Source organism: Argopecten irradians, chromosome 14 (assembly GCF_041381155.1).
Source record: "Argopecten irradians isolate NY chromosome 14, Ai_NY, whole genome shotgun sequence".
Lineage (NCBI taxonomy): Eukaryota > Metazoa > Mollusca > Bivalvia > Pectinida > Pectinidae > Argopecten > Argopecten irradians.
This window is the reverse complement of record NC_091147.1, coordinates 20602816-20614959: the sequence shown is the minus strand read 5'-3', so window position 1 is coordinate 20614959 and position 12144 is coordinate 20602816. Positions and strand designations below refer to the sequence as shown.

Here is a 12144-nt window from a genome sequence, read left to right as displayed (position 1 = left end):
GGCGTCTCCAGGACTTACACAACACCAAACACCGAACATTAGAAAAAAGTTACCGCCGCTCGTCATAGACGTGCTATATCTTCACCGTCTATTGACGTTAAAAAACTCCCTGAGAAAGCCAAGCGACCAGCAAATACACCACCGCAGGAGCAACGCCAGACAAAAACCACCAAGGTAAAGCTGGCGAGGCTCCCTGCACTAAACAACAAACCCAGTAAGGGATCAGATGACCCTATCCTTGGACGGAACATCTATGATGTTCTATCGGACGACAGCGAGTTTGGTGACAACACATTTATCGCCACCAAACAACCTACTTCAAGTAGTCCTGTCGGTCCGAGAAACTATCCTCAGGGACCAACATAGAGACAAACACTATCATACAATGGAACATACGCGGATTTAAAGCGAACATAGAAGAATTAAAACATCTTATACAAACAAAAAACCCATCCATATTCTGCCTTCAAGAAATAATGCTGAAAGACACCATCAATCTCAGACAATTTACACTATACACCAAAACTCCAACAACAGGTGGCCGCCCATCAGGTGGTGTGGCGGTGGCGGTGCATAAAAACGTTCCTCACAGACACATTCAGCTAAATACCACCTTACAAGCTGTTGCTATAAGCGCAACTCTTCACCGAAAAATAACAGTCTGTTCTATATATTTACCTCCAAATACTCCATTTAGTTGTGATGAACTGAGTAACATCGTATCACAACTACCAGTGCCATATATTATCATGGGTGGCTTTAACGGTCATAATAGCCTCTGGGGCTCCCAAGGCACTGACGATAGAGGTAGACGTATCGAAGATTTTATTAATAAAAACAGCTTATGTCTTTATAACACCAATGCCCCAACATATTTACACCCTGCCTCTGGCTCGCTTACCCACATTGATCTATCGTTGTGTCATCCATCAATTCTTCTGGATTATGATTGGATGATCAACGGTGATCTCTGTGGGAGCGATCACTTTCCAATTATACTTAAAAACATAGGGTCACCAAAACTTGAGGAGCCTATTCCTCGTTGGAATCTACATAAGGCGGACTGGGTTCAATTTAAAAATTTGTGCGCAGAGGAGCTCATCGAGGATAAATTTTTGGACCTCGATGACCCCATTAAAATTTTCACAGAAGCGCTCACTTCTATCGCTACAAAAACCATACCAAAATCCGTGCCAAGACCTACAAAGTTTCGTCTCTCAAATGATTCATTTATCAATAGATCTGGTAGAAATTCCGCTCTGAGGCGGTACTTGGCTTCGCTAACCGTCTCAAACTATAACAATTTAAAAATTTGGAGAGCAAAAGCTCGAAGGTCTATCAAATCCGACAAGAAAAGCACTTCGAGTACGTCTCGAAAATTAATTCCAATACATCTTCGAAGAAAGTTTTGGAAATGATTGGTAAAATCAGTGGGAAAAGAAAAGCAACACCATCCTCCCACCTCATTAACAACAATAAAATATTTTCTTCAAAATCCGAAATAGCTGACGCCTTTGCCAAAAATTTTGCTAAAAATTTATCCATCAAAAATCATTCCAAAAAATTTCAAAAAATTAAAAAGAAAAAGGAAAAGAGACGTCTTAATTTTAAATCCTCCAATAGTGAAAGTTACAATAGGCCTTTCGAGATACCAGAATTGCTCGAGTCCCTTGAGAAATCAAAGGACTCGGCAGCTGGACCAGACGAAATTCCATATATGTTTTTAAAACAATTACCAGACTCTTCACTAAAATGTCTTTTAACTATATTTAATCAAGTTTACTCTTCTGGCAAAATTCCCGAGTCTTGGAAGGAATCTACTATTATACCCCTTCCGAAGCCCGGGAAAGATGCTACTGATGCCAATAACTATCGTCCTATTTCATTGACGAGTTGTATTTGTAAAACTCTAGAACGTATGATAAATACCAGATTAGTTTGGTTCCTGGAATCAAACAATATTTTAAGTCCTTTGCAAAGCGGCTTTAGAAACCGCAGGGGAACGGTAGACCACTTAGTTAGACAAGAAACATTTATACGAGAAGCATTTGCCAAGAAAGAACATCTTGTGGCCGTATTCTTTGACCTTGAAAAGGCATACGACACAACTTGGCAATATGGAATCATGAACGATCTCCATGATATCGGTATACGTGGTAATTTGCCAAAGTTTATATCAAATTTTATATCTGACAGGCATTTCAAAGTTCGAACGGGTTCAACTTATTCAGAAACAGAAACACAGGAGATGGGCGTCCCTCAGGGTGGTATCTTGTCCGTCACACTTTTTGGACTAAAAATTAACAGCATAACCAAATGTCTTGGCCAATCTACGGAAGGGTCTCTATTTGTGGATGATTTCTTGATCTGTTACAGATCAAAAAACATGCACACTATAGAACGGCAACACCAACAATGTTTAGGCAAATTACAAAATTGGGCTGACGAAAATGGCTTTAGATTTTCAAGATCAAAAACTGTCTGTATGCACTTCTGTCAAAAACGAAAACCACACACTGATCCTGACCTCACACTCAATGGAATTAAAATTCCAGTAGTTGAACAAACTAAATTTCTTGGACTAATATTTGATTCGAAACTGTCCTATGTTCCACATATCAAACATCTGAAGGATAAGTGCTCGAAGGCGCTGAACATTCTACGAGTTCTTTCCCATTCTGATTCGGGTGCAGACCGTGAAATGCTTCTACGTATCTATCGGGCACTTATTAGATCAAAACTTGACTACGGCTCTATTGTCTATGGATCGGCTCGCAGCTCCTATCTACAGATGCTTGACCCTATACAGAATCAGGGACTGCGTCTCGCACTTGGAGCTTTTCGAACAACACCTGTGAAGAGTCTCCATGTGGAAGCTAATGAGCCATCTCTAGACGATCGACGAAAGAAATTATCCTTACAGTATGCTGCTCAACTGAAATCCAATCCCAAAAATCCTGCATTTAACCTTGTATTCAATCCACAACATCAAGAAATATTTACACAAAATCAAAAGCTCATACCAACATTTGGCATCAGAATTTCAAAATTTTTGCTGGAACTTAATATAACTTTCGACACCATTGACGAGTACACCGTATCGGATGTACCACCATGGCTCATTCAAACACCTGATATCAATTTATCTCTACATGAGAGGGCAAAATCCAGTGCATTACCCGAAGAACACAAATCCTCCTTTCGGGAGTGCATTAGGGCTTTCCCTGACCATGTTCAGATCTACACTGACGGATCAAAAGATGGTGATAATGTTGCGGCAGCATGCTGTACATCTAATCACTGCTCCTCTATCCGACTCCCGGATATTGCCTCCATTTTCTCTGCGGAAGCATGTGCTATCGGTCTGGCGCTTGACCATATCGAAGAACACCGCATTGAAAAGGCAATCATCTGTTCAGACTCTCTTTCGGTTCTTCAGGCTTTGAAATCAAGAAGCCCTAGAAATACTCTAATCCAAAATCTTTTAATCCGAACATTTCGATTATCTTCTAAAACTCAAATTACTTATCTCTGGATTTTCAGTCGTGTGGGTATAAAGGGGAATGAACAGGCTGATAAAGCAGCTAAGACTGCTCTTCGCCTAGCACAAACAGATTTGAAACTACCATACACCGACATCAAACCTTCAATTCAGTCAGCCATCAAACACCATTGGCAACAAAGGTGGTCTACCGAAACAAACAATAAACTGTTTAAAATTCAACCTACACTTAATCCTAAACTGTCCAGTCGGAGAGACCGCAGAGAGGAAGTTGTTCTCTCTCGGCTCCGAACTGGACACACATATTTTACACATTCCTATCTATTGAGAGGGGAGGATCCTCCTACATGCCATGCATGTGATTCTCCTCTCACAGTGGAGCATATTTTATTGCATTGTATTGATTTTAAACACATACGAGATCAATACTACGATGTCTCCGACATGTACACTTTGTTTCATGCCGTGAGACATAATCGTATTTTTAATTATCTCAAAGAGATCGGTATTTTAAGCAAAATATGAACGTTTTCTCATCATACATCGTATCAACTCAACATTTCATCGTTTCATCAACATTGTGCATGAGTTTTCTCATGTGTTTTAGCCAAATTTATTTTATCCCATGCAAACCTTTTTTTTTATCAAATTAACGTTTACAATCTGTGTTTTAATCCTTACTTGCTTTTTCTTACCCTGAACTTTTATCCTGATATTAATGCATGACTTGTAGTTTGGATCTAAATGACCCTAGTTGTCGATGGGCCGTAAAACTCAAACAAACAAAACAAACAAACTTTGAAGCGAGGCGTGAACGTGCAAGGTAAAGTGAAAGTGCTATTCTCAACCCCGGAAAGCCGGAAGGCTGTTCGGAAAAGAATATATATGTACACACATTATTTCTTTATGTTTAATGATTATATTTGGTGTTTTTGCATTTGTTTAAAGGAATACAAAACATTTAAAATTTGGATTGGAAAACAATATATCTATTTATATTAAACATCATGTAACTACATAAGATGTTGTAGTAGTAGGAGTAACGAGCAGATTCAGAGGAAAAACAGACAATTATTTTGGTTTCTTTTATAGTACCAACATCATATAATTGGTGTTTTATATGTACGTTTGTGTTTATATATTTTATCATTGGAACGTAAAAACGGCATGAAAGAGTTTTATTTTTTTAATTTGACGCTGAAGTGAGAGTAACGTAAAATATACATTTTGTTATTGACCCATATACAAAATATCGTTCCACATTTTACTGCACACATACCTTTATTTTCTGCATACGTACACAATATCGTTACACATATGCATATTTTCTTCCACTAGACACACTCGTAATATCTCATTATATTGTAGCAGCGCTGGGGATGTGCAACTGCTGATTAAATGTTATGAATTTGTTACAAACGCAATCCAAACACGCTCCATCATTTCATCTGACGTTCCTCGTGTTTATTCACAACTAAAACATAAGCCAGATCCGGAAACATCCAGATTCCGGATATTTAGTAACATATAAAAAATAATCAATTGCCGGTAACAATTATCCGGATTAATATATATATATACCCATACCACTCCACTCCTGACCAGTATATAACCCATAATCATAACAATATAGTTACACCGAAGTCTATAAAAGTGGTAGTTTCTGCTCATGCTTAGCGCTCAGCTTTAAGGGAGTAAGAAGACTGGTTCACCCGGTCTTGACCTTAAGAATTTTGCCTGCTGCCACTACTGCATGATCGTAAAAGGCGGCCTTTTATAGTGTTATATCGCTGAAGCATGCTGCCGAAGACAACTAGCTACACACCCGATAACAGTCGTCCTTCTCAGCGACGTAGCTAGGTCTGGATAGGCCTGCTTGCCTGGGGGTACAGGGGGCGACAGCCCCCTGCTCAGGGTCCATGGGCGAAGCCCCGGTAGGGAGTATGGGGGCGAAGCCCCCCGTAGAAGCTGACGGGAAATTGTTACAATGTAGTAACCATTTTACTTCTTTGGTAACTTTTAACGTATTTACCAATGGTTAAATGAAGGTCACGATATTTAGGTGATAACCATGCAAAACTATATACATTGTATACATACTAGACTCCCGTGACAAGTGGATTTTGGCTGTAAATATTAAATTAGTAAGTAATGGGAGAATTTTGTGTTATTTTAACTGATGAAAGACTTATGGAGAATATTTTAAACAAAATTAAAATTAAGTTTACGTGTTTTTTTTTTTTATGACAGCGAGTCAAAGACCACTGTCAAAATGGTGGAAATTGCGTAAGAAGCGACCAGTCCTCGACCACCTCAATAAAAAAATAAATATTGTATCAATGACCTATTTTTCTACTTATTCTGTTCTATTTCTAACAATTACAACAACAAAAATTCTTTTCTAAATAAAAAAAATCTGTTTATATTCGACAAAAATAAAAGTCAACTTTTTTTTACCGGAAATCAAGGATTAACACGCGTTTTAACGGGGCGGGAAGTGAACCAAAATTGATCAATTTACTTTTTCGTTACTAAGGCCAAGAACATGTTGCAATAGCTTTAATTAAGTTGTTTTGCTATCATTTTTAAGATGATTATGTTTTTAGAATATTTCTAACTTTTCATGCGATGTTGTTTATTTTGGTATTTGTAAGTGTTTCCCGATTCAAAATCCACAATTGCTTGAGGGATTTTGGTGAAGAAGTCTTCTTCTTTAGTTTAAGTCTAATATTGTCTTCGACAAAATTCAAACATATTTAACAACTTGGTAACCGGAAATATATAGACTATTCTAATAAATTTCCAGAATGGCCAATCTTCAAGTCTTTCAAATGTGCACAAAGTTATGTCAGGCATACAGTTGGGCATATCATATGTATTTATACATAATTTATATTCTGCAGCGTTACGTGTATTCAAATGTTGTGTTTTTTTCTGACTGTTCAAAAATGTAAGTCAGATTATTTTTTGCATGCACGGGCGCTACGCCACTGCTTCTCCCTGTATGTTGAGCGCTTAGCAGAAGAAAATAATACCATTTTTATATACTTTGGTGTCTCTCGACTAGTTTCACTAATCAAGAAGACACAACACGAATATACCGCAGTCTCCCAAAAGACGCACCACACCCCCATACACGCTACACAACGCACACCTGGAAGGCCGTCTTTGCATGACTCTGGCTGCTAATAGGACGTTAATTAATCAAACAAACAAGTACAATTTAAGAAAAATGTAAAATTAAATACGATAAGTATTTTATATCTCAATATGCGAGACGTGTGTTAGATAAATTGTGAGATGTGTCAACTAATTGAGATGAAGCGTGTATGGATTTATTAAGTGGGTGGTTTGTTTGATTTGTATTTGTTGCAGGGTTTACTAAAAGATCTCTGTAAAATAAAACCTTGCTCCAATGAAAGCGAACAACGATATTGTTTATTTCACACCTGCTGCATCCCGTCTACATAGTATCACAACACACGCTTCAGTGATATAGCACTATAAAAACGGCAATTAAAATCCTCTATCACAAGGAGACACAATACGAATATACCACAGTCTCCCAAAAACACCTATGCTTCATACACGCAACACAACACTTACATGGAAGACCTCTGTTAATTGACCATGGCTGTTAATGGGACTTTAATTTAATCAAGCAATCAAATCACAACCTACATATTCGTGTAGAAACATTAGTTAATACGATATTAACCGCCATCATAATGGAGTTCATACTTCGCAGATATTCTGATAATATTCATTATTGTATCACTCTAATCAGTTTATTGTGAAATGTTATAATGACATATGAAAGGCGGGCCTGTGGAGATAAGATAATGAATGAAATCTGATTACATTGTATTATTTTGTTGCACATACACATTAAATAAATTAGTGAACAGAATAAAACATCGATCGAGCTGTGCGATTGCTGTCAATGTTCGGTAAGTAATGATAAAAGACGACAGATCATTGTATAAATAACACCTTACCACTCTATATACTAATAAGATCGTCTGATAAAGATACCTGTAATATGAAATTTTGTCAGTAATTCGTGCCGTACGTGGATCGAAGGTACCAATATCGCCCTGTGCGGGGGACATTTATTGGTATAATCGTACCTCAGAAATGTGCCAGACATGTGTACATGCATATATTGCTGAAAGCGTGAAAACTAATTAGGTGTAAGGGTTCAACACCTTACAGTAAGTGAAATTAGCAATACTTAAATTTCCGTACTTCCAATGCAGCGTGCAACACCTCATTGAATATAAACACATTGACTTTGGAATAATTTTTCAGATCCAATTTTAAACTATTTAAGGCTACAATATATTTTATTTTTCTATACGAAGGATATAGCTGCAATATTGTAGCTCTAAAAGATGTAATGGTTATGATGTCGTCTTTAGAAAAGTATAGTAGACAGGGTACTTAATTTATTTACACGTAAAGTAAAATATTTTTTAGAATAGATGAGTATGATTCCAATGTTTCTATCGTATCAGAGACAAGAAGACACAACACTTGTATACAGCAGTCTCCCAAAACACGCATCATGCACTCCATACACACCGCATACATGGGAGGCCGTCCTTACATGACCATAGCTGTTAATAGGACGTTAATTAATCAAACAATCAAACAAACGTACCGGAGATATAGGTGTCATTAGATACTTTGCATATTACAGAGTTAGCTCTCTTGTTTGTAGGTATTGGTTGGTCATTATTTCGTGAGTGCATTTCACGTCGTTTTCTCCGAAACTTATGACGTTACGCTCCCAAACACATGACGTAACAATCAATACCTACCCGCAAATGCAGATAACTCTGTAATATGCTAATTCGGAATACTATCCTGTACGTAGCACACTGTACCTGTGTACAAGTCAGTACAAGATTATTTTCGTGGGAGTTGATTGTTTCGCGGAATATTGTTGTGGTCGTAAGATTTTGATCTGCGAAAAAATGAGAGAATTTAATAAATTATATAATCATGTATCTATGTGGCCAAATCTTAAACCCGCTAAAATTTAAGCTTCTCACCTTTAGTCCAAATTGCGAAAAGTTTGTCTCGTAAAAATAACCGTCTAAAGGGTAAGTTTAAATTAAAATAATGAGTTGCTAGACAATACGTTCAATGACTTTCTTAATACAATATGTTGGATACAGTACAATACGTCATAAAGTCAAATATATCTGAAAATAATTTCAATTAAAATTATTTCAAAATTGTTTTATGAAGCAGTTAAGCACTTCCTTCGATTATTTCCTTGAACCGAATTTAAGCGGTATATTCCGGTTATTTTTTCCTGCTTAAGTGTAAAATTTGCGTTTTAAATGATAATAGAATCAAATATTTATGATAGCAATATGTTGAAATAACCCTAAAATGAAGGGACTTATTGATGATACGAACCTTATACGCGGGGTCATAAACGGGACACACTACACATTTTCATTTAATACAGTAAGATATACATAGTTACATATGTACGAGTATTTCCAATTACCCCCAATGGGCCCCACTGTTACTTACAAATGCTACTCACAGCTTCCGATAGTGGTGCCTGATTATCTAACTGTGCTATTTATTTATAGGTCATTATGGGTATATACATTGTGGGCAGTTTCAATTTGATGTTAAGTAGTCCAATGGCTTCGTTTGGTGGGTACTTAAAAACGATAAGGAAATTGAAACTATGCAAGGGGAATAACTCGTATATAAATATCTGACAATATTTGACAGCTCCATAAATGTACAATGTTTATGGTATCCGAAGCAAGATGAAAAATCGATAATGTTTACAGGGTTCAATGTCGAGTGACCGACGGTCATTCCTGGAATAGATATTGACTCTTTCTGTCTGGGGAATCATTTTGCAGTACAAATAAACCACTGGATGAGAGTGGGGATGTCAGTTTTATATGTGCATTTATATTATATGCCCTAATGTGTATGATGCGGAAAAAATATTTGTGACGAAATTTGTGTACAATCCAGCAGGGAAGTATTTAGCATAGGAAAGTATAACATTACCTATCTTATGGAGGTGAAAATGGGGAAATCGTCTTCACAATTTAATTTTTTAAAAATAATAAATAATCATAAAATCAGAAAATTAAAAGTATATTATACAATGTTAAATAGCTGACACGTATTACGTTTCGTACCAAATATATACTGCCGATCAATTATATACATTTAAAGATTTTTGTTTGATCAGTCCAGTCAATTACCTATAGATATGATTTATCTGAATGGACTGTACTTATACGTGTTTAAATTGTTAGGATATGTTATGTATAGTTCTTTTATTTTCAACAAGTAAAACATAATTATGTCCTTTTAAAACGTTCGTCCTTTAAATTACACTTACATGTGTAGGTAGGAGATACACAAGAAGAAACTGCTGCCTTTCCACATGTCTCGACTTGCCTTTACCCACCAGACGCCCCTGTAGCTAGCTTCACAAGCTTAGGTGGCTACGTAACTTTGCCGCCATTGTGGTTTACTAACTGCTTCCTTTTTGTGAATTTTCACTAGATTCGTTTTAAAATAATGGTTGCTAAGGGAAACGTGATTTTCCTTTATTTTGAAGTCATTCAGTGATCGATTCGTCGATATTTTGTGCTGTAGTGTGTCGAAGCGTTATTTAGGTCTAGTCAGTGCACACCTGCCTTGTGGGGTTAGTAGTGCAAAAATCGCCTCAGAATTCATTAGCTATTTGGATTATTACCTGTCAAACATGCCGACATGTATGGTAAGTAAAATTTGATTTATCATTTTACATGTTAACACTGATAAGTATACAGGAAAACCCCACAAATATCGATGTTGCTATTTATAAATATGAAATCATTCCCCGGGTTGTGAATGCAGAATATATGCAGCCATCTTGAACCACATATTTTATCGATATGAACGCCCCTTTTATATGCTAGAAATGTGTCCGATCTGTGTATTTGCAGCCTCTTCACATAGACAATAGTATCAATGAAAAATATATCAACTATTTTAATTTTAAAATTTTATTTGACGAGAAATTATTTTAATATATGATGGACTATTTTCCCGTGTATTACCAGATTCGGTTAGGTGCAAGATGAAATATTAACATACAGACGTCATCATTACTCCGACCTTGTACCTTGTATTTTGTGGAGTGATGCCTGAGACACAACAGCACGTCATAACATGTAATGATTTTCCTTCGGGAACAATCGGATATTGTCGTCTTTTTACGTAGTTTTTCATACAGTCACAGTCCTACTTCTCGACAATCGATTTCCTTAACTATAGGCGTGGTATTGGGACAAAACTAAATCAAAGTCACGCTTATGTGTTTGTTTTGCACGTGAAATCATCGCACGTGCTCCATCATCCACCGCAAAATCACTTATTACCGTAACCATTCCCAAATTCAGATATTACTTTTACAAAATGCTAAAATATATTTATACATAACTTGATTTATCCTCGCACAAGACTCCATTTTGAAATAAAACAAGCGAAAATGAAATGATGAAAGAGAGAGGATATTAAAGATAAATTTAAAAAAAAACCAATGCATCTTCCATATGAAAATGTATAAATATGTGGACCGATTGTTATCTTACGAATACAATTATGTCTATACACGAGTACTAAACTGTCTCTATACAGTATCGGTGTGTATTGGAGGTTTCGGGATATACACGTTAAGAATCTAAATGAAACACTGTTGACATATTGTGAATGAGAAAACATACCTCGTTTGAAAATAAAGAATCACATAAAGTCTAGCACTGAGTACTGTATTTATATTACAGAGTTATACGCCCTTGCGGGTAGGTATTAATTGTTATGTCATTTATGTGAGTGTAACGTCATATTTTCTCTATGAAAACGACGTCAGGTTTGTCCTTAAAGTAATGACGTCACAATCGATACCTAACCGAAGGGGAGATAACTCTATAATTTACAAAGAAGGAACATTTAGTAACGCTTTTTTTCAGAACAGTAATTTCAATTTTTAATTTTTAACTTTAAACTGATGTATTTCAAACAGCAAGGAGTTTACTGACTATCCCCTGGAATCAATTAAAGACGGTGGTAAATCGCGCCAAGCTCCTGTGAATATAAACTCACTATTAAGAATACATTGTCTTTGGTAGAGGCTGCAAATTACACGTAAACAACAGTCGGGAATCTCCATCAGTAAACCTAACTGTATCATCGTAGGTACAAAATTGACTGAGTATATTCGTGTCAAGCCCTTGTAACGAACTTTGGGTCTCATAAGTCGACATTTTATTCATGAGACAGAGAAGCACAGGGACTTGGAACAATCTCCGGATTTATTGTTCATATAAACATGTGAAGTATGTGAAAACATGATTGAGATTTGTGTCAAGATCCTGTGCAGCAGTGCTCATGAATTATTTAATTCAGTGAATATGTCTGCCCTAGCCATACCACCACGGTACTGGAAAGCATACATATAACTCTCATGTTGGCACGAAGCCAGCTTAAAACCACGCCACATGCTTAGCAAATATCTTAGCTAGAAATGTTTCCGCAACTTTCATTTTCAGATTTGTTTTATTGTAGGTTTATTTGTGTCGATATATACTAAGTAATCTATGATG

General features: G+C 36.5%; 1 protein-coding gene across 1 annotated transcript in view; it reads left to right on the top strand.

The window, feature by feature from the left end:
* Positions 1-9977: 9977 nt before the first annotated feature.
* The window catches only part of LOC138308295 (uncharacterized), a 78611-nt gene continuing 76444 nt past the window's right edge, over positions 9978-12144 (top strand). The window contains exon 1 of the mRNA XM_069249287.1: positions 9978-10277. Coding sequence (XP_069105388.1) covers positions 10263-10277 — 15 coding nt within the window. The 5' untranslated portion in view covers positions 9978-10262. The remainder of the gene's footprint in view (positions 10278-12144) is intronic.